Here is a 27,432-nt window from a genome sequence, read left to right as displayed (position 1 = left end):
AATGCTTATTATGTACAAGATACTGAGTGAGAAATGCTTTTCATTCATTCATTTAGCAACTTTAAAACCTATTTTATATATTGGCAATTACAGGCTCACATAAAATTAGTGGCTTGAGATGTATGCTAGCTGAAACTCCTGGAAAGATATTAATAAACAAGAAAGTTTAAAAACAACTTACATTTGATGACTCACTGGGAATATTAAACTTTGCTTCTAAAACTTTTCTTTCATCTTCACATATCCCATTACACACACACACATATGTACAAGTATATTTTAATACCCAATAAATCTATGATGAGGTAGGTACTTCTAAGTTCACTTTATAGAAGAGGATACTGAGGATAACTAAAGAAGATGAAAGAGAATCACTGAAAGGTCACTGTGCTCAAAGTCACAAGTTATGCCCATCCAAAACCCATGCTCTTAGCCACCATAGGCAAATGCCACAGGTAAAGCTCACCTCTTCATGGAAATAGCTACTGGAAAACTTAGTTCCATCCAAATTATCACATAAGTCAAAATTAGTAAAGTATGACCTATGTACGACTTCATTAATAAAATAACTAGAAATTTGCCTAAAATAATAACAATGATACTTATCATTGTAAAATGATAAAAAGCCAAACCTTACTATATATTTCCATTAAAACCATTTTAAGTCAAAAGTTGCTGTGTTTCTATTTTTCTCCACTAATTTAGAGAGTACCATGATAATTGCATCATTCTCAACAAACTAACAATATGAAATATAATTCAGTGTCCCTAAGTATTTTAATGTTGATTTAAATGAACTTGGGAACAGACGATATCACCTACATTTAAGGGAACAGTGAAGTTCTAATTCATAATTATTTTTACAATAGGTCACTATCATTGCAAAGTTATTTAGTACAAATAAAAATTATAGATCATATAATAAGGGTAATAGATGTATAACATCTTAATAATACCTTTTATCACCTAAACCTAAGATGTGAAATACTAGTGAAAACTTTCAGGAGCCGCATATTTTGAAATTCTGAACTATAATAAGCCTGGAAAAAAAGCAAAGATGATTCTGATAGAGAAAAGAAATTTCTATTATTTGCAATAGCTCAAATTATCCACTGAATTTCATTTTTGGAAAAGCCTAAATTCAACTTCTAAGAATCATTTGCCAATTTATAATTTTAGAAGTATCTGTAACCTTAAAATCATAATTTGCATATTTTCCTAAAATTACTTTTACACATCTCTCAGGAATGTGAGTGATAAGTTTGCATTTGAAAACACTACAATAATACTCAAAATGACGGCAACAGAGATTGCAGAGGACTCATTAGCTACAAACGCCATCTTGTGGTCCATTTATTTATTATTCTGTAGTATTGCTCTGAAGATGTCTACCCTAATAGAAAGATCCCTAGATGTAATTTATTCCATTTCCTCTCATTTTTACACATGGGATACATTTGTGCTCCAAAAGATCTAAAATATGGAAAATTTTATAGGAGGGATTCATATAAAAGCCTAAATTTGAATTCATATCTTTTCAACTCATGCTTTCTATATATCCTAGCATCACTAATTTTGACTTAAAACAAGTCAGTTGCATGAAATTTGTCCTGTTAAATAATGAATACTTCAAGTATCGGGTGTACATGTTTTTATTTAACCATTCACTGAAATACAACAAACTGTAAGAGAGCACATTTATCTTTAGATTACTGGTAAATTTATCAAGGTACAACTCTGGTGTTGAAGCACATTATTTTAAAGCATTATGTGTTCTAATTTCAGTCTCCTAAAGATTTGTGAAGGGTGTGTATATGAATGGGGCAAGGTGAGGGATAAAGAAAAAAGTGTCAAAACCTTTGTCAGATTCAAATGGGCAGAGAAGACATGGTTAAGATATATGATTAGCTAGTGGCATCATGATACACAACTCCAGTATTTTTCACTAGTAAATTCACTCTCATTATCAAGGTGTTGTATCATGCATTGTATCATGAACATGTGTGTTAAACCATTTCTTTTTCTAATCCCCTTCCATTCAAATCTCTGATTAATTTAACTTCACAAAACATGCATTTAGTCCAAAGGATGGGTCACTGCTATGGTGTAAATGTGCATTTCACACCTAAGCTTAATTTCATTTGTGCAGATAACTGAGATATAATTATATTATAGAATACATGGGAGTGGTAAGAATATTTTAATAGAAGTTTTTAAGAAAGTAGAAACTTAACAAAACAAAAATCTTCCAGATTTATATGCAACATAATAAAAGAGTTCCACAGGTAGGTAGAGCTGCAGCTATGACTTTTGGATATCTAATTAAGAACAGAAATCATCATCTAATCTTAATTGCAGATGCCTTTGAGTTCAGATTATAATTCTTGCTTCTTCACTTATCCAAAATTCCTAGTAACAATCTGTCAAACTGAAAAGGCAGTTTTGTGTTCTCTGAGGTGGCTAGTCTCCAAAGATACCTCCTCCCCACCAACAGTCAGCCAGTAACAGATGACCGCAAGAGCCTATTATGAGCAGTCCAAAAAGGTTTAAAATAAAAAATCATCCATTGATGATTCTGGATACACGGTCAATGGTGAAGTCTCTCCTCAGTAAGAATATAAAGTTTCAAAGTTCTAAGGCCGTATGAGGCTATTTCATCTCTCATTCTGGTGGTCTGCTCATTTTTATCATAAACTTCTAGATTCTATTTGAAATAAGACTGGCTTGCTTGATAATAAAATGATGTCTATAATACAAGATGGTAAAAAGGAGGACAAGACGATTACGGTTGATTTCTTTAGAAGAAACACAAGGAGAAAGTGCCTAGCTATCAGTGGATTGCTATTTAATGGCATTAAGATGATGAAAAGTGGATATTTCCCTGTTGATGAAGGCAACAATACCTGAATGAAATGGGTGGTCCATAGAGAAATAGTGTGACACAGCCTGAATCTCCTAACGCAGGCATTCAGGCTTCTAGTAAGTGCCTCCAACGGAGAAGACTAACTAATATGAGTTCAAGGAGGTAACAGATTGGAAAACTTGTAAGCCTCTGAGCCTCTCAAGCAGGTATGTTTACTTTGCAGGAAACCTAACCCACACATGATTGGGCTCTGAGATTCCAGGATGTATAACGTAGTTGTCAAACGTTCTTCATATGGTACAAAGATACTGACTGTTCTTTTGTGAAGGAGTGTTTTTAGCATCATCAGGAAATTTCTGTTGCCGGGTCCACGGGTTTAAGTTAAGCTTTTGTAACTGTTAGGTAAAATAAAAAGCACCCTGATATGGATTGAAAAATCCATGTCCTAGATAATTCTGGACTATCCCAACTCTAGTTAACCTTGGTTGTATAAGGAAAGGGAGTTTAACGAAGGTATCCCTTTAAACAGATTTAACCTAAGAGAGCCAATATAAAAAAATAATGATTTAATACAGGCTATCTATTATGCCACTTTTCCAAAATATTAAAAGAAAACCTAGATACTACCTGTCATTCCTTTGGCTCAGAACTAAACAACTCTATCTGGATATAACCTTTGCCACTTCCATCCTCTCTCTCCAAGACAGGCTGCTCACAAAGAGTTGAGTATTATCAGGTGATTGTGTACAGCACGCATCACAAATTACAGAGGAAGTCAGCTACTCTGGAAACAGGTGTCATTGTTCCAGTATTCCCACCATTCTGCAGCCATATTTAGTATTAACTTAGGAGAGAAACTTGGCCTGCTACGTGGAGGCCTGTCAATCTTCCCTCCAGGAGTCAGTGTAGAATGAAGGGCTTCAACTGGGGCTCTGTAAGCACTGCTTTCCAGACAGTAAAGGAAGGATTATTATACCACCCATTGAAAAAATAAATAAACAATATACCCAGCCTTCTCTTTTTGTGGAAATGTATAGTTTTTGTTTTATCTCTTCAAACATACTAGGTTTTACTTACCTCTTTTTTGTGTGTTTGCTGAACCCTATCAATACATACTTGCATTCCTCTTTATGGAGAAAGAAGGAGTGGAATAGACATGAGGCAACTCCATTTGCTCAGTTTCCATAAGGGACTCGTTTTATTAATTTTGTTACAGTTATTATAGAAGTTTTTTGCTTCCAAAGGGTTACTCACAACCACTCTGATTTGACTCTGGTACTGTTGGGAAGTTTTCCACTATTTCCCTCCAAACCTCACTTCCTCCTGAACTGCCCTCCCTGACACTTCCTGTTCTTTTCCGTATTCATCTGAGACTGCACCCCCTCTTTCATCTTCACAGTCACAGTCCATGGTCCACGGGTGTAATCAGAGCTCATTCTTTATCTGCCTCACTCTTCACTTTTCAGAACTGCTCACTCCTCTTAAGTCATGTTCTCTTTCAAAGTCGATGACTTTGAAAGTATAACTAGCTTTTCTATAATTTTTAAAGCCACTTTACTAAATTCTAGGGAATATGACTGAGAATGGCCAAGGTTTCTTTCCATTGCTTTCCCTCTTAGATTTTGGAAAACAAAACAAAAGGGACTTTCTCCCTAGGTTAATGGCATGGCAAGGTAACAGTTCTACTTTGATAGTTAGAATTAACTAACAAATTAACTAGACTAGAGGCTGATCTGCTAATCACCCCTTTCAAAAAGTTAATTTTCTGATTTCCTACATCCAAAAGATTGACATTTCTGACAAAATCTAAATGCTACCCATCAGAATCTTCCTTAGGTAACAATTTTATAATTATTATTGATATAGATTAACCTCATATAATCAAAATGTTTCTTTTCTAGTAAATGTTCACAAAACCCCCAAAATGTTTAAAATATGTAGGATGACAATGAATTTAAAACAAACTACCTCTTCACTAGAATTTACTATTTTACCAAAATAATACAGAGTACATTTTGAAATAAATACAACTATACTTGAAGAAACTTTTGAATACTCAATGCCCATCCACTACTTAGTTGAAGGACTGCAATGAGATACACTTTTTAAAAATTTCTGTAATTTTAAATGACCCATCAATAACTGGACTTGGATTTTAGAGAAGTATTAGTCCATTTTTCTTCTAGAGAATATACTTCACTGTAATTGATTTTCTGCCTCCTAGATGTCCATGTAAATATTTTTGCCATCCACTAAGGACAAATCCATTATAATTCAAGCAAATAAATTCAAATATTCTTCCATTAAAAAAGTTAACACATTATAAATTGTATTATTTAAGTGAAAATATATATTATTCTTTCCTAATAAACTTTAACCTACTATAGGCAAGATAGAAGCTTCAATTTGGATACTCCATAGTGCTTTGATGATAATCAAATCTTAAATAAAGGATTTTGCATGAAGTAAATTACATTTTTAAATAAGACTGGTAGCATTTGAAATGTAATACCCATTGATGGAGTTATTTCTTGAAATTCTTGCCAAGCATGCCAAGCAAGTTTTTAAAAAGCTAATATTAATAGTTATATGTAATCTTTTTTTTTTGAGATGGGGGTCTTACTATGTTGCTCAGGCTGGTCTTGGACTTGTGGCTCAAATGATCCTCCTGCCTCAGCCTCCTGAGTATCTGGGACTACAGGCCCCGTCATCACACCTAGCTTACTAGTATTACTTACAACGTCTCACTATTTGTAATTACCTAAGCAAATGAAAATATAGTAATACAATGTATCATGTGAAGATTGTAACCATGTGAAAAAAGTATGCAAAAAGATTAGAAAACATGAAAGTCAAAATAATCTATTCACTTTAATCATCATGACAGAAAATTAATGTGTTTATATCAACATATAAACACATTTAGAAATGACCATGCAGAAAAGTTTAAATTAATATTTAATTTCAAATAGTAATTTTTGTAGTTATATTTAAATACCACTCTCCAAGAGATAGGCTTATAAGCATTTAGTATTTCTTCTATATTCATTAGTATACCTACTTAATTTTTGCTGTTGTTATTTGTTTTGGTGAGCATGTATGAATTTTATGACCAGAAAAATAGGCTATAAAACAAGGACTCCCACATATTTACTAATAATTTAAAATAAGCTATGTAAAGGACTAAGCTATTATCCTTCATTAAATTCACTTAGGTACAAACTGCTTGATTTGTCAAAAATTATCACTAAAATGTTTATATTACTTGAAACTTGGGCGAGATGGGGTGAGGCTGGGGCTTAGAAAGTTAAGTGAGATGCTGTGTGTGATACACAGGGCAGGGATAATCATACTAGCTACTTAGAAATGGTAAATTAGCAGACATGTGTTAAGAATCTGAGCCAGGTGTAGCAGCAGCCTCTTCTAAATTCCAACTATTCAAGAGGCTCAGGGAGGAGGAGTATAAGCTCAAGTCCAACTGTGGCAACTAAGCAAGACTGTGTCTCAAAAATAAAAAATAAAAACAGGCTGGGGAATACCTTAGTGGTAGAGCACCCTTGGGTTTAATTCCCAGCACTATTAAAACAACAACAAAAAAATCTTCCATGTGTTAAAGAAGTGCTGGATCATAGTTCCCTTTACCACAACTTTGAGCTACCTCTGTGAATTCCTTACTCTTTATTAATATCAAGCTGTCCTTGAAGCGTCAGAGATGAAGAAAACAAAAACATTAAGATAGTTGAGAAGCCTTAAACAAGAATGTAAAAGAGATCAGAGCTATTCGCTATCTCCTTAATAGCAAAGGTGATGCCACTGGATTGATAGATAGTTTCCTGTTTTTTTGGACCAATCTCGCTAAACCCAGCAGTAGTCTAGAGTAATTCCTAATCAGCTGCACTTTCTTGCTGAAATCCCAAATAACCATTCAACATCCATTTGTAAGAGGACACAGGATAGTTTAGAAAATTCCATGACATTAAAGTTGAGCTTTCATAAGAACACACTCTTCTAATTCATTTTATCTGCTAAGGATCACGTCCTCTGAAACCTTCTTCATTTTTAGCATAATCACACCTACAGCAACAACAAATTCTCTTTTGTACCCATGGGGGAACAATTAAAAATATCCTTGTACTTTATCCAATGTGTCTTATTGTTTCACTATTCCTTTCACATTAGCAGGAAATCATTTTCTTTGGCTATCTGGGTGCCGTTGTACAATCAAATGTCACACAATGTTCCAATCAATGATAGACCTCATAGAATCGTGGCTCCACAGAATTATAGTGTCTAGTGATATCACAGTCATCTAAGTTGGTGTAAGTACACTCTATGATGTTTGCATAGCTATGAAATTACCTAAGGACATATTTCTCAGAATGACTCCCTACTCCTAAATGCCCCATGGCCATACATTGAAATTACTCACCCTGTTGAATTGGATTTTGGGTTTCACTGTGTTGTTATTCTTGTTTTTCTACACTCTCAATAAATTCATTCTTAATTATTAGTCATATAGAATAGAATGAGAATAACACTTGACCTATTCAAAGTTTAGTCCAAGACACCACTTCTGTATTTGCAGTCAATTATCTACTAATAAATCCATATGTTTAAGTACAACATTTCAATATGACAATAATTGGAATCTCATATAGATCCTTGCCTCATAGTTGTAAATCTGATTTTCATTTTTCCCTTGATATAGAAATTTTAAGATGTAAACAAGCTGTGATCATTTTACTTCACACAAGTAAATCCCAAGGCAAATGCTTACGCCCCACTTATCTATCATACTAAAAGCAGACCCCTTTGGGGACTTACCTAAGTAAATATAGATGAAAAAGGAAGTACTTCCATTAGAATATGACTAAATTAAGCAAGGAATAGCATGATGTGAAACATTTCACTTCCCTGCATATCTGACACATTCTGAAGTTAATAGATAACAGCAGATTGTCACTGTTTAGGCCTCATATTCTTTCTGCTAATTAAGAATCATCGATTATTTAAGGACTCCAACTTCCCTTACTATGCATTAGTGGATGGATGTGCCAAACATGTTAAAATTTTTTCACTCATGAAAAAAAACCAACAATAAATAACTGAAGAAGTAGGGATCTTTTGAAGTTACACTAAATAAAATCAGTGATACCTCCAAATTTATATATCCAAGATGCTATGCAGTTGATAAATTTTTAGTTACATTCGGAAGTATAATTCACTTGGAGAAATGTTAAGAACTGTAAACTGCTATAAAGAATAAAATTTGCAACATGACACAGTGATGCTAAGTTAATTGTTTCTAAGAAAACAGTGTTTTATATAAACTGCATTTAATCTATGAGAATGACAAAATGCATACTTATATAAGAAGTATAGTCAAAACCCAAACATTTTAGTCAGAGTTTGATGAATCTGAACATTTAAAAAAAAAAAAAGGTCCAAATTTGAAAATTCTGGCAGACGTTATCATTTAAAGAAAAATACATTGTTTTTATATATCATGCAATTTTTCAACCTTAATATACTTATATTTTATAATAATAATCATGTATAATATATTGCATACTCTAATTTTGAAGACTTTTTAAAATAAATTATCTTGCTGATTGTCATTTAATTCGGAAATATAAGTATATGCAGGTTTTACCATAAAAGAGAGGTAGTTACTACTGAGGATTTAAACAGGTGATAACAAAACCCTATGTTGATAAAAAGGGAGATATTTTTAAATCACTCAAAAATCAGAGATTTATGGGAATTCCTTTAGATACTTAAATTTAATGCAGAATACAAAACTAAAAAAAGAGATTGAAAATTAACTTTCCAATTCTACCCATGAAAAAAAAATCCCTTGACACTGTTCACTAACATCTTGTGCACTACCATGAAACCCCAGGTCAGCTCACATCTCTGCCTGGGATGCTGCAGCAGCCTCCTTCAAACAGGCTCAGCACAGCCAGTGTTGCTCCACCCTGATTCACATACAACCAGAGTGATCCCTGGACAAGGCAAGTCCTGCCTCCTGGAAACTCTTTAATGGTTCCCATTTCCCTTAGAATGAATGACAAAAGACTAAAAATTCATGATGCCATCTTCAGCCTAATCTTTCAATTGAACACTACATTTCCTTCCTCCAGAAATAAGCCTCAGTTACATGAACGTAAGTCTCTCACACTTCTGTGCTTTGGTCTGTATTTCTTTTCCGCTCTGCAGTGCTCTTTCACACATCTCTCTGTCTTGCAACCTGTTACTCGTCATTTGGGTATCAGTTTAAACATTCTGCGAGGCAACTTCCTTATTCCTTTTACATTAGGTGAGATGCCTCTGCAATGACTTTCTACACTGAAATTTATACTACTGTAACATGATCTCTTTTTTTCATTAAGTCTTTCCATATTTGACTACAACTACATGAGAAACAATTGCAATTGTGTTTGCCTTGTATATTCCAGGTGCCCACCCAGGTGGGCAGGAGGGGATAGGAAGTACCCAGTTAACTCTTCTTGTTGATATGAAAATATCAGTTAATCTTTCAAAATGAACATTTCAATTTAAACTACCCTCTACTGACAATCATTCCAGACTAAAATATGATTTCCTTAATTTATCAATTTCATGTATTTATTAATTTACCAAGAAATAAGGTTAAAGACATATATTTAAAATAAGAATATTTAAAGATGAATGTTTAGAATATTCTGGATAGAGAAAAGCAACAATATTATAAAATTCATTTGAGAAAGACATTTGAGAAATAGTTATATAATGAAAATAATTGTTTGAAAATAAAAATGATAAGAATTTTAAAATGATGACTTAAGAATTTAAAAGAATTTAAATTGGTTCTTTCAACACAGGATAGTAGAGAGTAGAAGAGAATATAATGCTTTAAAAACAAAGTAGCATGGAAAAAAAAAAAAACAAAATAAAACAGTATGAAGTATCACCACCTAGGCTCTTTTCTGAACCCCCTCAACCCCTCAAAAACTGTTTCTTTTTCACTAATAGAATAGTACACTCCTTTGTGGTTGAGTTTTGAGCAGCTATCTAAGCTGGAGATAGCAGGGATATAGGGTTAAAGGTATAGGCCCTGAATCGATTTTCTGCTTATCCAACCTCTGTCCTTTTCCTTCTGCACTTTACAATACAGGAAAGAGAAAGAGAAAGGGAGCAGAATGAGACAGGTGAATCACCAGGAAGCATTACCAAATATTTTCAAAGATTTCAAATCCTTCCAATGTAAGAAACCAAGGGAAAAAATACACAAAACAAAATGGTAACTAACAACTCCACTGGAACTGAGTTGCCAAAGGAGTTTTTCAATGGGACAACCGGTTCTTAAAATTGATTCTTTCAACATAGGATAGTAGTGAGTGAAAGAGAATATAACGCTTTAAAAACAAAGCAGCATGGAAAAAAAAAAGCAGTATGAAGTAGCACCACTTACCTGTTCATAATAGTGGATATTCTCCTCAGCCATATCTGTAAATGCTGACTTGATATCATTTTGCATATTTAGTTTCCATCTTTCCCAATCTGCTTTCAGGGCATTATTAGCACATTCTACTTTATCTTCAAGTTTTCCAATCTCTTCTGTAAGCTGAAGTAAGCCACAAAGAGAGAGAAATTGATCTATGTAGTCTTGCTATGAGGTGAATTCATCGAATTTAAGTAGAACATGATATCAAAACAGCTTGAGAATAACATTTTAAAAAGCTACCAGTATTTATCACATGTACTAGTTAAAGTAAAAAGAACATTGAATTTGGTCAGGGCCATTGAACAGAGTTCTAAGGTCTGCCACCAAGTAGCACTTAACCTTGGTAAATCTTTCAACCCTGGGCTTCAGTTTCACTATTCACGAAAAGAAGGAAATTGAACAACAATTATCTCAAAATTCTTTTATACTAACACTCTCATTAGGGTGACAATAATTATTATTATTGTGACAATAATTATTTGTTAAAAGATGTAGTTTCATTCATTTATCTTCCCAGTCTTCAATTGCTTTTAAGAAAGCTCAATTAACTGACATGTTATAGCATTCACATAGATTATGTTGTCCAGTCTGAAGGCCCAGGGATTAACTTGAACAGTTTTACTCAGATAACTGGAAACAGAGACAGGTTTATATCTCAAGATGCTAGACCCCAAATCTAAGGTCCATTAGGAACGTTTAGGGTGGTATTACACCCCTCCCTATCTTACCCACCAAACTAAGCATGCAGTCCACTGACTTATTCTTTATATGTGGCAGACTAATATATTTTACACTTATATATTTTCTTCATATTGTTTATATATATGTGTGTGTGTGTGTGCGTGTGTGTGTATCGTGTGTGTGCGTGTGTGTGTATCGTGTGTGTGTGTGTGTGTGTGAATGTGACTGTGTATATATGTATAGCTTCCTGACTGAACCAAGCATTCATCTAGGACCTGGAAAATGGAAAATGTCTGAAGATAATAGACAAAAATTCCTGCTTTAGTAGAGCTTATACTTTGCTGGGGAGAGAGAATCTATAAGCAATATAAAATATTAACTATCAGCCAGTAATAAAAGCTAAAGAGATAAATGAAACAAAAAAAGTTGATAGAAAATGTTATAATGCTCAAACTTCAGATAAGGTGACCAAAGAAAACCAAAATAAGAAATCATCATTTGAATAAATTTCTAAGGAGACATGTGAGTGAACCATGGCATTCTAAATGGGAAAAAGATCCTGGCAGAGGAATCAAGAAGGCAGTTGACCTCAAGTGGAAGCATGACTGGCTCTTCTAGAACAAGGTGACCAGCACAGCTTCAGCACAGTTAGAAGGAACAGGGGAGACTCAAGATGGGTCAGACAGGTGGTGGGTGATTGGATCACAATGAGCCATGTAGTCTGTGGGACAGCTCTGGGTTTTACTGCATGAGATCCAAAGCCATGAAGATTTAAGAAGAAATGACTTCTTCCCTCCTAAGTTTTAAATGGGATATTATGCATCACCACCATTTCATAACTGTGTATATTTGTAATAGGTCCCTGAGTAAGAAGAATTTCTATTTCAAACATGTTACAATGTGAAAATATCTTAGAATCAATAAAATGTGTTGTTTCTGAGATATATATATAGTATGGGAAATCTATTTCAATGGTAACATTGAGTTTCATTGGGGGGGAGTATGTGTGTGTGTGAGAGAGTTTTAAATTTCTTGTTCTGTTGTTTTGGAGGGAGAACCATATCAATGAGGCCATTTAGTACTTCATGGGTATGTGTATTCTTTGGGGCAATGATTTTGCTAACTCTTAGAGAACCTGTCTAACGGGATATTAATTGAATAACTAATAATGACAGGCTGTAGGTGCTAAGGGATAAGCTAAAAGTAAAATTGTTAAAGGTCAAACTCATTTAACATCTATGTCCAATAGACAAAGCTTCAGGGCTGTTAGAAGCCTCACTTCTCTGAGTTGTTAGATGGGGTTTTATCATCCAAATATTAAGTAGTAACTCAATGTTTCTCCTCCTCCACCTAGGGTCAAAAAGCACACATAGCAGTTGTAACCACACTGTTATTCTCTAGTTAGGCTTTGTGGTCTAAAGTTGCAATCTATTGGAATGAGATTGCTGAAAGAGGTGGCCCCCCAGGAATTGGCTTTAGGAAACACAGCATCAGAATCATATATTTTCTCTTCCTCCCTTTCCTATTGAAGCTTATAATGGGGTTACTGTAATAACAGATTTATAGCAAAGGGTTTTCCCTTGTCAATCTGTAAATCCCCTTCATTGAAGACTCCAGGTCAGGTTGGTGAATGGTTTCTTCACTCCCTAGAGAAAAGGTTTTGTAAGACTCACTCTCACCTCCAGAGAGGACTGAGATGAAGAGGACTGGCTATGGGTTAGGTCAACATCAGCTTAAGTCCTGCTTCTTTCATAAGCTATGTGACATTGGATAAGACTCCCTGTCGAAGCAGTAGTTTATTCGTCTAGAAAATATAAAAATGATAATACTCGCTTCATAGGGATTTTTAAGAAAACTGCACAAAATGTAAAAAAAAAAAAAACACTGTTTCACATCCTGCCTGAAAATTTGCCTACTATATGCTCTCTATGCCCGTCACCATTATCGTCATCAGTATTAGCTGGCAAAACTGACACTGATCCTCTCTCTTTTGGTATTTTGGTCTCCGGCAACATGTCATTCTCCTGCCAGACCTGGGTCTAACTTGATTTCCATTGCTATTTCTTTCTTTATTATTTCAACTGGGAAGGGAGAAACAAGACAGGAATTTCCTCACACTGAATAATCTTCCATAATTTCAAATTGGAAAAACACTAATTGATAATGACCATGATCATGTTATTCAAAGAATGATCTGGACAACATCTTGCCTAACAATTTATAAATGCATAATATAATTAGATGTCTTTCTCTTCGATTTACTTCAATTTTAGCCATTTCTTTGATGCACGGATTATGTATTCTGACTCCACTACCTGTCCAGGTTCTGAAAGAGCACACCAAAAGTTAACCAAAGTGGGAGAATAAGATGTATTAAGATACCTTCCAGGACAAAGGAGCCCCTCTCTTGCTCCAGTGCCTCCTCCAACACCACAAAGCAGGGTTCAATAGTTCTAACCATGGGAAATCCAATTCATAGATTTTACTGAAAAATTGCATGGGGAAAGTTGGGATAAGGAGGATTTAAAGTTTGCATAATTCTTTTCACAGATGCTGGCAGCAATTGGGCCCTCTGTTGGAAAAACTGAAGAAGCAAGCAATGCTTTTTGCCCACAAAATGTCGCAATACCAGAATTAAGTAACAATAAAAGATTGTAAGATAATAAAAAAGGGTTTATGTTTAACAACAAGGCTAATGGGTAATTTCTAGCTACAGTCACTCAATTAAATGAAAGTCATTAATACTAAGAAATCAAACAAAACAATATCATTCTCCAATATTCCATATCAATAGAAGGGGAATAGAAGTAATAAGAATAATTTATTGCATTTCTGCCACGGGTCATTGTTTTAAGCTATATATTTATATTATTTCATCTAATTTGCATAAGCATGTTGTAAATTGGATATTATCATCTTCCTATTATAAGCCGGGAAACTGGGAGAAAGAACTAATGGAGATTACAGTTGTTTGTGGCATTTCAGCAATTCAAATCAAGGTCTGCCAAATATATGTTCCATCTATAACCATTGGATCGGACCAGGAACAGAGCTGGCTTGCCTGTGATTTTCAAGGTTGAACTAATTCAGCTCCTATCTCAATGAGTTTGTAATCTATTAAAATAAAGACATGCAAAAGTAAAGCAAAAACCAAAAGCTATAATAAAAAGTAAATATTCATGCAGGAAAAAATAAAGATACAGAATGGAAAATTAATTCTAAATTCTGATTATGGAATATTTTGACTGTTAATTCACATGGCAGTGACTGGGACAAAGAAATACCTAAGTACAAGGATGGTATGAACACAACCAGAGAGGTGATATGCTATAGTATGGGATAAAAGAGCAGAGAGAGCTTAGTTTAAAGTCTGGAGTGGGCAAGGAAAAACCTGAGAAATCCAAGTGGAAAGGTAGATTGAAGATTGACCACTAGAGGGTGGAAATGATATGGAGCATGAAATGGATTCTGCAGGAAATGTAAGCCACTGAGGGTTTTGACCAAGACAGAATCAGATAGATTCCTTAGACAGAGGTGTGTAGGGTGGTTAAAGGAGAGGGGAAGTGTGGAAGGAAGGAAACCTTTTAGATTAAATTGGCACCAAGAAGATAACCAGGAACACCAATCAGGATCTGATTTGTTCCCACTCACTCAACTCACCCTGCAGCATTTGCTCAGCATCCATCTAAGGGGCTCTGTTAAAAACTAAAATAGAGGGTGAAGAAATGGATTTTGCCCTTATGAACTCCTGCAGACATGGAGAAATATAAATGCAACAGGATAAAGAACATGCAAGGTATTTCATGCAAATCAAAGGACAGGTGTAAATGCACAGAGGCATGTTTACTTTTGAGTTTCCAAAGAGTTGCAGGTGGCTCATTAGGATTGGTAGTACTCAGAGAATGAAAAGGGGGAACAGTGAACGATGAAGACAGACAGGCAGGTGATTGTCAGGTCCTAGAGGAGTTTTTCCTGCAGTCATTTGGATTTAGAAGATGATAAATGGAGCCCTGAAGGAGTTTAAGAAAAGGGACTGGGGGCAGTAACAACAATCAGATTCCTGATACCAGATGAGATAAAATGCTGGGAGGCAGAATCAGGAGAGTCTGGTGCCTGGCTAGCTGTGGGTACCGGGAGAAAGGACTGTGTTGCTGATAAGGTGAACTGGAGAACAGGTGGGGTAGGAGTTGAAAGCCTGAAGACAACAGCAGTAAAACAAGCACTTCTTGTCCCAAATTGTCCTGTCTTGCCTGCTGAGACTCGGTGTTATACAAACATTAAAACCCATTCAGTTACATATGACATCAAACTTCAATTCTGGGATACCTGCAGGAGCCAGGGTCACATTTATACTTTGAAACTTCCAAAATGATTTTGCTATACTGATTTAGGTGCTTTGGACAAGTTGGAAGTGAGACAGATCTACCAATTGACATACCAATTACACCCAAGCAAAACTGAATATTTTTAATTACAAAGCAGAGCTATATGTCTAAGGAAGAGAAATAAAACTTTAAGGAAATCTCAGCACAGCTGATGTGCAAAGCTGAAGATCCTTTTTGGGAGGGACTTTTCCACATTATCAAGGTGCTATAGTTTGCATCTCAGATGTCCCCCAAAGGCCTATGTCAAAAGCTTGGTTTCTGGCCTGTTGCACTACTGGTATGTGGTGGAACCCTTAGAAGGTAGGGTCTAGTGGAAGGTGGTTATGTTGTTGGGGTGTGCTCTTGAAACAGATACTGGTGTCCCTGCTCCTCCTCTCTTTCATTTTGCTTCCTGGTTGCTACAAGGTAAACTGGCCCCTCCATCATGCCACAATGTACTATGCTGTTATAGGGCCAAAGCAACAGGGCAAAGTGACCATGGACTGAAACCTCTAAAACTGTGAGTCAAAATGTTTGATCCCCTCAGGTATTTGGTCATAGTGACAGAAAACTAATATGTAATGTTTTGAACTTGATACATTAGTGCATAAATTGCTTTGGAATTTTTTCCAGAATTAAGAATAAAACAAAACAAACAAACAAACAACAACTACAAAATGATTCTATAAAATTAATGATCCACTTCAGTAAAATACACACAGATACAAGCCTGGTCTATTTGTTACCTGTGACTTTTTTTAATTGAATCACTCATTTTGAAGTACTAAGTTTTGGGAGTTATGTGAAAACTATAAAATATTTTACAAGTTCTAAGTAATTTGAATGTCATTCACATTCAAATAGTAACTTTAAGTATGATGTACCTATAGTAGAATCAAGTCATAAAAAGAAATGTAAACAAATTCAAGAAAGTTGATATGTATCATGATTGGATTCTAAGAAATCTGATCTGAAATGTAACTGAAAATTTTTCTACTAAAAGCTCAAAGAAAAAAAGGCAGCTTAGAGAATTTAGAAGCAGCACCTGCTTATCAAGAAAACCAATTTAGGATTACTGTATCCTGAAAAGATAATAGACTTTATTTCCTTAGTTAGTGAATGTTTATTCCTGTCTACAGTGGGCAAGGCATATGGCAGACCAAAGACAGACAACCTAATAAACATATAGTTTCTTCATGCACTTGGGGCTAAATTAGTGTTGTTACAAAACAAAACAGGATTCTTAAACTTTGGAGTTCACCTTTATTCTAGAAAAAAAGGTGAGATTAAACTTTTATTGTTGTCGCTGTTTAAACTATTGTTCCTGAAAGAAGAACATGATCAAACTTTGGTAAGCTTGTAACATATGTCACTAAAAACCCCTACTATTGAATAAGAGAAAAACTAAGTGAGAACAAAATTTGTTGAAGCCCCCAAAAGTAAAAAGTCTTAGAGAAAGAAATTAAAGGAAATAATGAAGCAAACAAATGAAATAATAACAACAACAAAAACACCCCAAATAAATATACTATATTAAATTTTAAACGTAATATTAATATTTAGTTACTATATTTCATTATTTTCCATCCATGGAAAGTGCACTCCAAGAAGTGGGGTGTCAAACAGAAGAACAAAAGATCCACAAGCTTTGTTTTATATCCCATCAACTGGAGGTGTCCCAGGCCATCAGAAGGGGGTCCGGACCATTCCTGCTTGTCAGATTGGACTTGTTTTGTTTCTTTGATTCTGTTCAAGGAGAATCATCCTGTAACTAAAAAGCCCAAGAGCAGATGCACAGGTCCCATAAATACCAGATACAACTCGGAATCCTGGCCTTCATATTGTCAATGTCTGTAGGTCACATGGGGAAATTAATGTGGGTGAATCCAAGCAGATCATTCACTATTACTAGAAAATGAAAGCTACCTTCTGGTTGCATGGCCTTGTGGGAACATTTTCATCACTGTAAGCCATTGTGCTATTTTTAACCGTATTTAATTTTGAAGCACATATGGCTGCTAATAACACCATAGGTGCACACAATCTCTCAAGCCCATTCAGTCACACTGCAGTTTTCTTCCTTACAAACCCTCAACACTGGCTTGAGATGAAACCGATCCAAAACTCTGCAGGATTCTGATAATTTTCATAAATAGCTTATAGAAATTTTAATTTTCTGTTACTTTTATAACTTTAAATTTGCCAGAACATATTTTCACATAAATCCAACCATCAGAAATAGATCCCATATTAGAGAAGAGTTACATAAATATAAGCAAATGATTAATTTATTGGCTTTTTAACCAAATTAACTCAAATACGAAAAGTAAAAAAAATATTTTTCCCGGCAGAGTATATAAGAACAGTCTCTACCAATTTATAAAAAGGTTAAGGGGATAAAACACTTTAGAATCTTTTAAGAGAATTTTTTTCCTGACAAAATGTTATCTTTGAAATTATATCACAAACATCTATTTATTTATATTTAAAATTAAAGACGTGAATTGTATTATCACAAGATTAAGGTAGCAAATACAGTATAGAAAAAAGACTTTTAAAATTGTTTAAAACCACGTGCTCCAAAAATAAAAATCGCGGCTCTACCCTTGGCCAGGTGATGTAAGATCCCAGCAAGGATGGTGCAGACCAGGAATTCAGAAGGACTGAAAAGTTTTAGTGACTGTGAAGTTTGAAGACCTAAGATCCTTACTCAGCGCCCCAGCCTTTAAAATTGGAAAGGTTCCAGTGCCCTTGGACAAGGATGCAGCAATGCACCTAGTTAAACAAGTTGAGCTTATTACTCATCATGTTATGGGAGATTGTGCGGCATAGGAAATGAAAAATAATTATGATTCATCTAAGAAAATACATGCTGGAAGATGGCGGCGAGGGGAGTGCATTGCCCCCGTGTGCTGCTTCACTGTGTGGGAGTATGACAAGTCAGGACGGCTAAAGGATATCTTGTTAGGAATTTCCAGCAATAGTGGGGTGCTCCGGAACCTGGAGGAAGGATTTCCATCGCACGAGGATCGGCTACGGGGACTCAAACGCGAGAGGTTTGTCGCACGGAGGGTAACACTGCTTATTCAGCAAATCGCCCCGCGGCTAGAGTCTGCAGCGCGCGCTGGGAAACGAGGAGATAGCGACGCAGGGATACAGCGCTGCAGCTTCTGCCAGCCGTGCAAGCACCGTACTCAGGGCTGAATTCTGGGTTCGAGACGGGGGAAGGAAGCGGTCCATCTCGGTTCTCCACACCGGTCAGACCACAGAGGAGGCCAGCAGCCACCATGTTGGAAAGCTGACGTCACCATCCCTGTTTTCGACTGACCGCAGCTCATTCAGCCATAGAACAGGTAATTTCAGGCTGCAATTCGCCTGCGGCTTGCAGACAGATTGCTAGGGTTCAGTGCCTGGGTGCTTCTTAGAACCTGATCTTATCGGAGCGAACACCGAGCGCGGGGCGGCCGAGTTCCGGCTCCCGGAACCGACCCGGAACCACCCTGGCCCAGGGCTGCGGAGCCTGCGGAGGCTGCTTCTTGGACCCTGCTCCTATCAGAGCATACACCAAGCACTAAGCGGCCGAATTCCGGCTCCCGGAACTGAGCCCGCAGGGACTGCTTCTTGGAGCCTACACTTATAGGAGCTTACACCGAGCACGGAGCGGCCGAGTTCTGGCTCCCGGAACTTCCCTGGCCCAGGGCTAGGAGCCCGCGGAAACTGCTTCTCGGTCCGGGTCCTGCTGAGGGCCGGTCAGGACTCACCCGTTGCTTTGGTTGCCCGGCAAGGGGAACGAAATGCTGCCATTCGCATAGGATACCAACATGGCAGAGATCTGATGTCTGCAGAAAGCGGCGGAGGAGAGAACTTCATCAATACCAGCGGCGACATAAACAGTTGGTCTCCTGGTAGGGGGGGGGTGAGGCACAGACACCCGAGTCTCCTCAATTTGTCGTGGAGCCAGAGGGGAGGAGCTGGGCCGCCGCCAGCGCCCGGAGCAGGCCCAGCGGCTCGCCAGCGTGGTGACCGCGTGACCCCAATTGGAGAGGGGGCAGAGCGAAGCCGCCACCCGCACCGGCAAGGTGGGCAGACCCGCGACCCAGTGGTACATGGGCGTGGTAGGAGGGGCAGGGCAGAGCCGCCGTTCACGCTTGCAAGGTAAACAGACCTGTGACAGCCTGGCGGGTCAGGCCCAGTGGCCTGCCAGTGTGGTACACACTTCACCCCAACTGGAGTAGGGGCAGAGCAGATCCTTCTCCCACGCCCAGATCAGGCCCTGCTGGTGTGGTGGTCACGTGACCCCAATTGGAGTGGGGGCGGAGCGGAACCGCCACCCGTGCCCGCAGGGTGAGCAGACCTGTGACCAACCTGCAGATCAGGCCCAGGGGTCCGCAGGCATGGTAGGAGGGGCAGGGCAGATCCGCCGCCCGCGCCTCCAAGGTAGGCAGACCTGCAACAGACCGGCGGATCAGGCCCAGGAGCCTGCCGGCGTGGTACACACACCACCCTAATTGGAGTAGGGGCAGAGCAGAGTCGCCGCCCATGCCAGCAACAGGCCCAGCGTCCTGCAGGCGGGGTAGTCACGACACCCCAATTGGAGTAGGGGCAGAGCAGAGCCTCCACCCGTGCCCGAAAGGTGGGCAGATCTGCGACCGACCAGCGGGACAGGCCCAGTGGCCTGCCGGTACGACAGACACGTCACCCCATTTGGAGTAGGGGCAGAGTAGAGCCGCCGCCCGCGCCTGCAGGATAGGCAAACCTGCAACCGACCGGCGGATCAGGCCCGGTGGCCTGCCGGCGTGGTACACTCGTCACCCCAATTGGAGTAGGGGCAGAACAGAGCTGCCGCCAGCGCCCAGAACAGGCCCAGTGACCTGCCGGCGTGGTAGCCACAACACCCCAATTGGAATAAGGAGAGAGCAGAGCCGCCGCCCGCGCCTGCAGGAAAGATACGCAAGCAGTATGAAAAGACAAGGAAAGAAAGGACCACAAGCAATGCAGGTCAACGCAACTTTAGAAGAGGTAACAGCTGCAGCAGATGGAATGTCAGATAAAGAATTCAGGATATACATGCTTCAGATGATCTGGAGTATCAAGGAAGACATTAAACAGCAAAATCAGACAATGAAAGATCACTTCGACAATGAATTACGCAAACAAATCCAGGAAGCAAAGGATCAACTATACAGGGAGATAGAGGTTATAAAAAACAAACAGAAATCCTAGAAATGCAGGAAGCAATAAACCAACTTAAAAACTCAATGGAGAATACTACCAGCAGAGTAGAACACTTAGAAGATAGAACATCAGACAATGAAGACAAAGTATTTCAACTGGAAAAGAACATAGACAGCTCAGCAAGACTGTTAAGAAACCATGAGCAGAACATCCAAGAAATATGGGATAACATTAAGAGACCAAACTTAAGAGTCATTGGGATACAGGAAGGTACAGAGCTCCAAACCAAAGGAATGAGAAGTCTATTCAATGAAATAATATGAGAAAACTTCCCAGACTTGAAGAATGAGACAGAATCCCAAATCCTAGAAGCCTACAGGACGCCGAATGTGCAAAATCATAAGAGATCCACACCTAGACACATTATAATGAAGATGCCTAACATACAGAATAAGGAGAGAATTTTAAAAGCTACAAGAGAAAGGAAGCAGATTACATTTAGGGGTAAGCCAATCAGGATAACAGCTGATCTTTCAACACAGACTCTGAAAGCTAGAAGATCCTGGAATAACATATTTCAAACACTGAAAGAAAATGGGTTCCAACCAAGAATTGTGTATCCAGCGAAATTAAGCTTCAGGATGGAAGATGAAATTAAAACCTTCCACGATAAACAAAAATACAAATCGCTAAAAATGGTTTATAACAAATTTTGGAGACAAATGTTGTAAAATTGAATTACTTGTATACTCATAACTGAAGAAGAGATAAATCCAATGTAGACAGTGTGCATATATTTGATTTAACATTACACACTTGAAATAACTAGAATTTGCTTCATGGAGGTTAAAATGTCCTTAAAACAATTAAGTAAGTCTTCTGTTCTTAAAACTTTTAAATTTGACCTTTTTGCTGCCATTTCTAAGCAGTGTTTCCATTTAGAGGCAAGGAATTCCACATTTATCAATAAAAATAACACTTATTTTAATTCACTAAGCTATCTTTCAGGTGGACCTGGAGAGATTATTTGGATTTTCTAGCAGAATGTACAACTATTTTATAATTTAGAAGAGCTCTGGATTTAGCAAGGAAAGAGAGGGATGAGCTTTTGGAGGGACATGTCCAAAAAAAAAAATGAGGAAACATCTACCCAGTTAGATGAATGATATTGCCTTTGTTATCAAGAAAACAAACTGCCCTGATCAACTTTACATTCTTGCTTGAAGGCTTTTTGATCATCCTAATATCTTTGTTTTCTCTGTCTCTAACACCTCAAAGACAGCTTGATAGTAATAGTAATAAGGAGTAGGGAATTCATAAGAGATGTCTGGAGGTTATGGCGAAGGGTAGAGTTAGCTCAGGGAGCTATGATCCAGCACGTTTGTAGCACACAGAAGATTCTTAACATATGCCTGCTAAGTTACCGTTTCTGAGAAACTATTATGATCAGTCCTGCCCTGTGAGTCACATATGGTATCTCACTCAACTGTCTCTGTAACTCTTTCCCCTCAATCCAGCTGGCCCAACTTTCAGTAACACAAAAGTAAGATCTGGCATGAGATACAGGTCCCTCCCTGTAACTACACTTCCACTGTAGGCTAGTTCTCAACAATGTTTTTCTTCTTCCAAATTGTTTGGCAAGCTCAATCTCAGGATTATTTTCCATATGAAACTTTTAATTTTACTTATTCATGCTCTATCACAATCTATTCTCCAACCAAAATGTAGACTCCTATTACCTTCAATAAGAAAGAAAAAATATATTTCATGAAAAATATTAATTTGGTTAATTAATCTATTTTGAAGTGCCTATTGTGAGCCAGGCCTTGACCCAGGCATATGACTGAGGGCACAGGGATAAACAGAGAAGGGAAGATTCTTCCACTGGGAGCTTATAGGCTGGCAGGGTCTTAGGATCCACATTGCTTTGAGCGTTTTCCCTTATTTCACATGAGGATTAGAGTGGTTCCAGGTGGTTATGAGAGGATATTGTTAGGATATCAGAAATGTCCTGACAGAATCTGCCCTTTCATTCACTTATTCTGTTGTGGAACCCCTAAAGAGGACCTGCATAAGAAGGGAACAACAGTCACAGTGAACACAATATACCACCTTATTAAAAGCTCAGAAAGCTCCCTTAAAGCCCCAATATGCCTGAAGATGTTGGTAGCTTAGCTGGATAATACTGTAGGCCCAAAAATCTAAGTAAGGATATTCCATAAGTCCCTTCTACAAATCAGTTCCAGATATAAAGAACTGAATAGCCATTTCACCTTAATAAATCATTCCTCTCTAATCCAAGAAGCATTAATATCATGCAAATTACAAATGATAAAGCCCTCAGACAAAATATGCAAATGAACACTTTTCCTGATTCAGCAAGTTATTTTATATTTCTTAGTAACTAAAAATTCCTGCCTAGCAAAGTTGGAAAAATAGAAGCAAGGACCCTCCATACTTCCAAACATATCTGTCAGCCTTTAGCTTTTCTTGTTTACCACAGCTCAGTTTTTAGAAAACATATTAATTCATCCAACAACTATCTGTTGAATACTTACTATATGCCAAGTACCATGCTAGGCACAGTGCCCCTGTGTGAAGTGTTTTCTTTCCTTTCTCGTTCAATTTCTGAAATACTTCCTTCATAGAGACATATCTTTACTTAACATCAAAAAGTCCTCCCAATGCCGAGAGCTTCACAAATGAGACCAATATGGAAGGCTTCAACGTGTGTTTCTCAAATTGGGATTCCTATTCCCACATCAATACTCAGCGATGGCTCAGAGGATCAGCAAAGCCATAAATAAACATGGCATAATCTTGTCAATATTTTACAGAGAGAGAGAAAAATACTTTTAAATTAACATGTTCGAGAGTAGTCGTACTCACATAAAACTTTAAAAGATCTTAAAGATATTTTAAACTTGAATTACTGGGTCTAACATTTATCACGTGCATGTATTCCAACTTCCCCATACTCTAGAAAATAAACTCTTTCAGAAAAAAAGTTTGAACTACATACCACATTAAAATATGTATTAGGGCCAGGTGAGGTGGTACACACCTGTAATCCCAGCATCTTGGGAGACTAAGACAGGAGGATCCCAAGTTCAAAACCAGCCTCAGCAAAATCAAGGCGCTAAGCAACTCAGTGAGATCCTGTCTCCAAATAAAATACAAAATATGGCTGGGTACCCCAGCCCCTGAAAAAAAAAATGTGTTAGGAGTAAATTTGCCTGACTGCTAAACTACATATATAATAAATAATTAACATACTTTGGCATGATAAGTCTAGAGGCATCAACTGCCATGATTACTGTTATGGTTTAGGTATGAGTTGTCCTATGTGAGAAAATGCAACAAAGTTTAGAGGTGAAATGATTGGGTTATGGGAGCCTTAACCTAATCAGTACATTAATTCCCTGACAGGGTAGAAACTTTAGGCAAGTAGGACATGGCTAGAGGAGGTGGCTCCCTGGGACGTGCCTTCTGGGTATACATTTTGTCCTTGTTAGTCTCTGTCTCTCTCTCTCTCTCTCTCTCTCTCTCTCTCTTTCCTAGGGCCATGTTCCCAGATGCTTTCCTCCTCAACACTCTTCCACCATGATCTCCTGCCTCACCTTAAGCTATGAACTGAGACCTCTGAAATAGTGAGCCCCCAAATAAACTTTTCCTCCTCTTAAAATTGTTCTTGTCAGGTATTTTTGGTGACAGCAGCAAAAAAAAGTTGATTAAAATAAGTACCAATGGTTTTGTCAAGGTACCAAATATAAAAAGTATGGATACAGAAAGAAGTTTCTCTATAGTTTATTTCTCTAGGAACAGTTGCCAGGTGACAGAGGAAAATGTCCAATCAAATTTTTTTTTCAATCCCTGTGATCTGTCACTACTAAAAAGCAATCTAGGGGGAATTTAACCTATCACTCTTAGAATCACCTTTGCTGAATATTCAATCATCAATCCTGCATCCTTTATTCCTGATATTAAAATCTAGAACCAGTAGCAAATAAAAAAAACCTTTATCCTAACCTTAGGAGATCTTTATTCCCAAGTACATTTATAAGGGCTTATGGCAGCACAATTAATATTTAGGATTTCTCCAATGTTATTACTGATTCCCTAATGTGTAAACAGTTTGAGAGCTATTCCTAATGTAGAATCATGAGCTATCTCTTCATTAACAATAATGACAATCTCACACAAATTAATCTACAGTATAGATATTCATGAGACCAGAATAACCTTAATATAAATATTGGCATTTCTGGTACAAAAAAACAGTAATTAAAATCATTTATTCAAACATGTAAATTCAAAATTCCTAGGGAAAAAAAAGTGATCAAGCCAAATCCAGCAGTGACCAGTTTGGGTGTCACCCAGGCATCAAAGTATGGCTAAAATGGGAAATTCATTTAGGTTAAATCAGCACAATAAGAGAATAACATAGAGAAAATAAAAATTACCTGGGTAAGTGCCAAAAGGCACTCAATAAAATTAAACACCCACTTATGTAAATCAACCTCTAGTCAAGTAAGAGTGATAAGAAATACCCTACCTTGACTAAAATACTGTGTGTGTGTGCGCGCGCGCGCCTGTGTGTATGTGTGTGTGTATATATATACACACATACTAAAACACACATCATTACTAATGGAAAGAATATTGAAAGCATTTACTCTAGAATTAGGAGTAATAAAAGGATTTTCCATACTGGTAACATTGTCACCTCTTCTTTCACTAGCTTAACGACAAATGAAAAAAAAAATCACAAAGGTATAATTATTGAATAAATTAGACAAATTATTCATGTGCACTCACATTAGGATTGTCTACAGATAAAACCAGACTCTATAAACAAAGTATTAAAATTTAAAATAATTTAGATCCCAGACTTGATGGCACATCCTGTAATACTAGCTACTCAGAAGGCTGGGGCAGGAGGATCTCAAGTTCAAGGCAAACCTAGGTAATTTTCAAAATAAAGCAAAAAGGCTTGGAGATAAAGCTTGGTGGCAGAATTCTTGCCTAGCATGTATAAGGCCCTGAGTTCAATCCCCAGTACAAAAATGATAACAATAATTATCATGTATATAATTACATATAATGGTATATGTAATATATAATTATTATTATTATTTAGAAAGTTGCCAAATATAAGATAAATAAGAAAAAGTCAGTTACATTTCTATAATTTAACCAAAAAAAAGTTAGGCAATAAAATGTATTCACATATAAAATTTATAGTAAATACAAATCAAAAAGTAAGTTACTTAAAAATAAATAAAGCAAGATATAGAAGATCTTATAGGGAAAAAATTAAATCTTCACTGAGAGATATTAAAGGGCATTTAATGGGGAAATATTTAAGCAATTATTCTACTTTAAATCTATTTTACTTATTTTTTAAATTTTTTTTTGGATTGTAGATGGGCACAATACCTTTATTTTATTTTTATGTGGTGCTGAGGATCTAACCCAGTGCCTTCCACATGCGAGGGGAGAACTCTACCACTGAGCTACAACCCCAGCCCTTTAAATCAATTTTAAATTGAGACATTGCGGTATATATACACAATGGAGTTTCACTCAGCCATGAAGACAAATGAAATTATTGCATTTGCTGGTAAATGAATGAAAATAAAAAAACATCATGCTAAGAAAAATAAGCCACACTCAGAAAATCAAGGGTCAAATGTTTTTTTCTCATATATGGAAGCTACAGCAAAATAAAGAAAAAGAAAAGGGAGGATTTAAGATCATAAAGATATAGGGAATATCCATAGAGTAGAAGATCTACTCTCTGAAGGGAGAAAGGAGGGATGCGAAAGGGGAGTAATTGAGGAATAAATTGAAAAAAATCATTCTATGTGCATATATAAATATGCCACACAGAATTTCACCTGTATATATAAGTAGAAAGAATCAATCAAAAATTTAAAAAAAAATAGATGAATGTAAGAAAGACTAGTAGAGGAAGGAAAATGGGGGGGAAGGAGGAGAGAAGGGAAATATGAACTAAAATCGAATTCCAAGCATGTATGATTTTGTTGGGATGAACCCAAGTGCTATATAACAAGAATGCTCTGATTAAAAAATAAATCTTCTTGCTAGTTCTCTTTTGTTTGTTATTTATTTATTTTAGAGACACAGATATTTAATTAGGAAATCAGATATTGATTCATGGGAGAATGTAGTCTATCTGGAGAGAGAGATGTCGTTTGGAGTAAAGTAAGAAATACACACTCAAAGGAATACAGGTCATATGCAGAGGGACACACAGCAACATTTGTTATGGGTGTTCATATTTATAGAGGTACAGTAGTCAGGGGCAGGAGGAGAGGTGAAGCCAGGGCTGAGTAACAGTTTCATACAGTTTTTCCAGCACTTGAAGACTGCCTTCAAGTTACTTTTTGCAGGCAAGGGCATGCGTGAAGGGTGTGGGCCAAGGACTCTTTCTTTTATTCAGCTTAAATAAGAGTCCTCAGATAACCCTACCGAGAACAACATTTATCCTACAAAATGAGTTTTCCCTTTTTTGTTGGTTATATCCTATCTCAGTCCATTGTTTATTTCCTTAACATTCATTACAAATAGCAATTACTTTGTTTTATACTTTCCCGTTGGAAGGTAAGCTCTGCCATGAGGGACCACATGCCTATCTTTTCAACACTATCTCCAGTGTTTATGGGGATTTGATAAATACTTGTAGGCTGAACAAACAATATTAGGAAAATAAAATGTTACTGATGAATATAGACTTGTTCTACTAGTTTTTCAAGAATTATTTCTTTACATTTGTAAATACCACAAAACAATTTAACTGTGCAGATAGGTACCTACCCATAAAGGTATATACCAGCAAA

At 37.1% G+C, this 27,432-nt stretch overlaps 1 protein-coding gene across 1 annotated transcript in view; it reads right to left on the bottom strand.

The window, feature by feature from the left end:
* Snx7 (sorting nexin 7) overlaps positions 1-27,432 on the bottom strand; it is a 92,007-nt gene that overhangs the window by 6,635 nt on the left and 57,940 nt on the right. Inside the window, exon 8 of the mRNA XM_027935209.3 lies at positions 10,317-10,469. Within this exon, the coding sequence (XP_027791010.3) occupies positions 10,317-10,469 (153 nt within the window). The remainder of the gene's footprint in view (positions 1-10,316; positions 10,470-27,432) is intronic.

This window comes from Marmota flaviventris, chromosome 10 (genome assembly GCF_047511675.1).
Source record: "Marmota flaviventris isolate mMarFla1 chromosome 10, mMarFla1.hap1, whole genome shotgun sequence".
Lineage (NCBI taxonomy): Eukaryota > Metazoa > Chordata > Mammalia > Rodentia > Sciuridae > Marmota > Marmota flaviventris.
This window is presented reverse-complemented; position numbering and strand designations above follow the sequence as displayed.